The sequence below is a fragment of the Cyprinodon variegatus genome, unplaced genomic scaffold, assembly GCF_000732505.1.
Source record: "Cyprinodon variegatus isolate N-32 unplaced genomic scaffold, C_variegatus-1.0 Scaffold232, whole genome shotgun sequence".
NCBI lineage: Eukaryota > Metazoa > Chordata > Actinopteri > Cyprinodontiformes > Cyprinodontidae > Cyprinodon > Cyprinodon variegatus.
This window is the reverse complement of record NW_015150685.1, coordinates 835771-840119: the sequence shown is the minus strand read 5'-3', so window position 1 is coordinate 840119 and position 4349 is coordinate 835771. Positions and strand designations below refer to the sequence as shown.

At 35.4% G+C, this 4349-nt stretch overlaps 1 protein-coding gene across 1 annotated transcript in view; it reads left to right on the top strand.

The window, feature by feature from the left end:
- Positions 1-4349, top strand: part of LOC107088912 (B-cadherin-like) — a 22230-nt gene that overhangs the window by 6258 nt on the left and 11623 nt on the right. The window contains exons 4-7 of the mRNA XM_015381377.1: positions 1097-1309; positions 1691-1831; positions 2169-2324; positions 2564-2711. Of these exons, the coding sequence (XP_015236863.1) occupies positions 1097-1309; positions 1691-1831; positions 2169-2324; positions 2564-2711 (658 nt within the window). The remainder of the gene's footprint in view (positions 1-1096; positions 1310-1690; positions 1832-2168; positions 2325-2563; positions 2712-4349) is intronic.

The following is a 4349-nucleotide window of genomic DNA, read 5'->3' as shown; positions in this document are numbered from 1 at the left end:
TATATATATATATATATATATATATATATATATATATATATATATATAAATAAATAATTTTTTTTTTTTTAGATGAATGAATATTAACGGTTTGGTGTTTGCAGCATTGTGTTGAGCCATATAACAATGCTTCAGGTCAAGCCATTCAATTAAGTTTTTTAAAAAAGGAAGAGGGAGCCCGGCTTACTATCTCTGTCTGACACCGCACACTTCATTTTATCTCTGCAAACCGCCCATTACACATGAGTGAGTGCTGCACGGCCTCCAAAGCCTTTCAGCTTTTCTAAAATCCATCTTTGGCTGTCAAGTGCAAATAATATAAAATGGCTAAAACTGCAGTTAAGTTGCAGCAAAAAAGAAATTTTTTTTTTTTAAATCAAGTCAGCTGAATGCAACTTCCCAAGTCCCAGGTAGAAACTGCTTCCTCATTTAGGCATTGCATGCCGTAATCCACTCCTCGATCTTAAGGAGGGTGTTTGTCAAAATCAATGATGTTCTGAGCGAGTAATAAAGAAATAAAAATGACAGAACTGTAGAGACATAAAAAAATGGATTTGACAGTGGAAATTAATCCCATGCTGTCTAATAATTCTACTGATGGGGAGTATATATATAGTAAAGAGAATTGGTCCTGGCACTGATTCCTGAAAGGAAGATTGAATATAGGTCTATAATTGACCAAGTCCTCTGACACTTTTCGTATCTATTATATCTATGTCTATTATATTGATACCTTCAGTAAATGTATTTTTAAGTTAAGGAGCTAGAATATTACTGAGACAACCTTGAACTAAATTGGTCAAAATGTTTGGATATAATTTATAATTTGTCCCAATTTGAGAATTAGGCATTATATTATTTAAATCATCCATTGACAATAACTCTCCATGACTTCTCACTGCTGTTCTGGGTGCTATAATATCTTTGTGGAGCTTCAACAGCAGTACCGTATCAGATTTATAGTCCCACTGCAAAGATATTAGAATCCGGTCCTGAGGCTGATGTGTTTCTGTCATCAATTTATGATTCATGACTTCTTAAATTTTAAAATGTTTACCTTCTCATGATATCCTGTGCTAATGTTGCTATCCTTTAGGTTAAGAGACAAGTTGTTCTTCATGAGGGCCACAGAGACTTCTTCATCCACTCCTGGGATTCAAAGGGTCAGAAGTTGACTGTTCCAGCCATGGTGATGTATGATGGTCATCGCCATGGAAATAACCACCCTAACACTGAGCACCAACATGAAGGTCATAAACCAAACGGCCAGCTCCATGATCAGACTGAGATGGATGCTGCAGCAGAGCAGGTTGGTGTAGATGTAGAATTTTTTTCCTTTGGTAAAGATATTTATCTGACTTCTGATGTACTTTCATAATCCCAACACTACCAAGTAGCTCTGTTCTTTTTTTTTTTGTTTGTTGTTAAAGAAATTCAGAGAGGTTTTCTGTGAAACACTGTCATCTTGTGGCGGGATTTAACATTTTGTGACATTCCTTGTTTCTGTACAAAAATATGAGCTGAAGTTGATAGTTTAACCTGCTACAACTACTTCATTTGAAGGTTAATAATCATATTAAGAGTTTAATCTAAATTTTTAGTGTTTAATTAAAAAATCAAGATGAATTTTAATGTGTGTTAGCAAACACTACAGTTTAAGTAACTTACTGAAAATGATGCATGTTTTCAGGATGCAGCGAATCGAGAGGTTCCCGTCCTGCTTTTCCCCAAATCTAGTGGCGGGCTGAAAAGGAGGAAGAGAGACTGGGTTATCCCTCCAATAAGTGTTTCTGAGAATCAGAGGGGACCATATCCTTATAGGCTTAATCAGGTGAGAAGAACTGAACAATAAAAATGGCAGACAGTCCATTTAAGTTTTGTTTTTGTTTTTTTTCATACCTTCTATTTTTAAGGTGTATTCAGTTTTTTGTTTCTATTCTACCATTGGTGAGTTTAAAGCTGAATTCTGCTCCCTTCCATGAATAAATTGTTTGCTGATGTTTTGGTCTGTTATTTAACATTAGTAATGTTAATAAAATCCTTTAGCCTGGCAACTCTTTTAGGTTACAGTTAGTCCTAGCTTTTAGGGCTGTCACCTGCACTAATGTCTCCCTTTAAATTATTTTCTTGATTTAAAACTTTTATCATTGATGTTTCATTCTGTTCAGATACGCTCTAGTGAAGACAGCAAAAAGACGATCCATTACAGCATCACTGGTCCAGGAGCAGATCAGCCTCCCATTGATCTTTTCACCATGGACAGGAATACTGGTAATCTGTATGTCACACAGGAACTGGACAGAGAGAAACAGGCGGAATACAGGGTAACTAGTTTTCTTTTTAACGCTGCTATAAAAGATGAATAGTTTTTCTGTAACAATATTAATATTTTCAAGGAATACTTGGATCAAAACATAATTAATATAAATAGTATATTTCGGTCATCTTTGATAACATAAATTATAGTTCATAAAATAGCAACAGCATAAACCTTTATCTAATAACGGAATAAAATGACAAACAAAACATACTTGTTAATAAAATGAAATATTCTTTTCTATAGATCTGGGCTCATGCTGTGGCAGAGGGAAGTTCTGGAAATGCAGAAGATCCTATGGAAATAATAATCAAAGTGATCGACCAGAATGACAATAAACCAATTTTTGATCAGACTACCTACGTGGCAGAAGTTCCTGAGGCCACACAAAAAGGTAGGTCACTGGTTTCAAAAGTAATGGTCAATCTTCCATCTTCCACTCAGTTTGATAGTCGTATATGGGAGGGAACAACTGCAATCCCATAAAATAGCTTTATTAACAAATTAAACTGTATTCTCTACCAAACAGGCATGAGGATGGATAGACTGAAATCAAAACAAGCTGTGTCCAAATTTACACCCTGATCACTATATAGGGCACTATATACACTTTAGATGAGTCTTCAAATGTGTAGTGGATGAAAAAGTAGTAGACTCGAAATTTCCCACAATGCATCTTGAAAAGTAGGGATAGTCCATGGTCACTAGATGAGCAAAATAGGGACCATCCTGTTCAACTTCTGGTCATTAAGAAGCCATGGTACCAGAACTAGACCTTTGGGACATGCAGAAACTTCCTCCAGACAAAATGTTAGATGGACATAATTCAAGCAACACATAATGCAGGATTTAAAGAAGGAAAACCTGGCTCTATAGAAACCCAAGGCATTGCAGGTTCTGGATTGTCCTGCCATGTCTGACATGTGTTAAATTTAACCAGCTAAGCCTTACATCTCAAACTATCAAATTCAAATATTTCAATAAATTAATAATGTTGTTTTTGAAAAATGCATGTAACTAACCAGCAGCTACTTTGGCGTGATTGGTAGTTTTCATACATTTTGTTTACAAGTGTGAAACTCGAAAAAATTATTAAATCAGTTTTATTTATTTTAAATGCAAAAGATTTGATATTTTTCTAAAGAAATGTGTCATATTGTTTTAAAATGATCCTGTGGTTTAAAGCAAATGTTTAGACATGAGAAAAAACATAAGCAAATACCAAAAAAAACACAACTATGATACTTTTCTAACAATATTATTAAACGTGCGGCTTTGCTTAGAATATGTTTTTAACTTGATTTGGTCAGTTTACAACACTTCATCTGAAGGCAGCAATTCTATTGAGTTATCCAGTCAGATGAACCCTTTATAGGGCAAATCCATTGCATACCCCTTACAAATCCTCAAGGTTGGTGTCCTGCAACTTTTTGTGTCTAATTCAAAACTCCACAGTCTAGAATGGCAGTGAGAGCCAAAAGTGGTATCTGACATGCCAGTTTTAAAAAAATGGCATATGCCTGTTTCATCAAAGATCCTACATGGGGGCTGAATATCCTAATCTGGTTTTATAGACAATGTATTATTGCAATCATAAAATTTTTTTTATGTATGTAGTTATTAATGTTTTTGTGTTGATTAAAACCATTCAATTCAGTTTATTTCTATAGTGCCAACACATCATCTCTCAAGACACTTTACAGTTCACCAGATCATCCTGTCAGATTGATTCAAAGTTTTCGATCTAAGGAAAACCAGTTGATTGCATCGACTCATTGATTTAAATGCAATCCCTCACAATAAACATGCTTGTTGCGACAGTATGGGAGGAAAAACTCCCTTTTAACAGGAAGAAAAGTCCAGCAGAACCATTTTCAGTGTGAGCGGCCATCTGCTGAGGCTAGTCACAGTCAGAGAAACAGGGCTACACTGAAAAACAGGCAAAGGTCCAACATTTATAAACAAAGGTGTTGATGGCAGCAGCACAGCTGATATTTCTCTCCAGGATGGAGTCACAGCCAAACAGGAACGG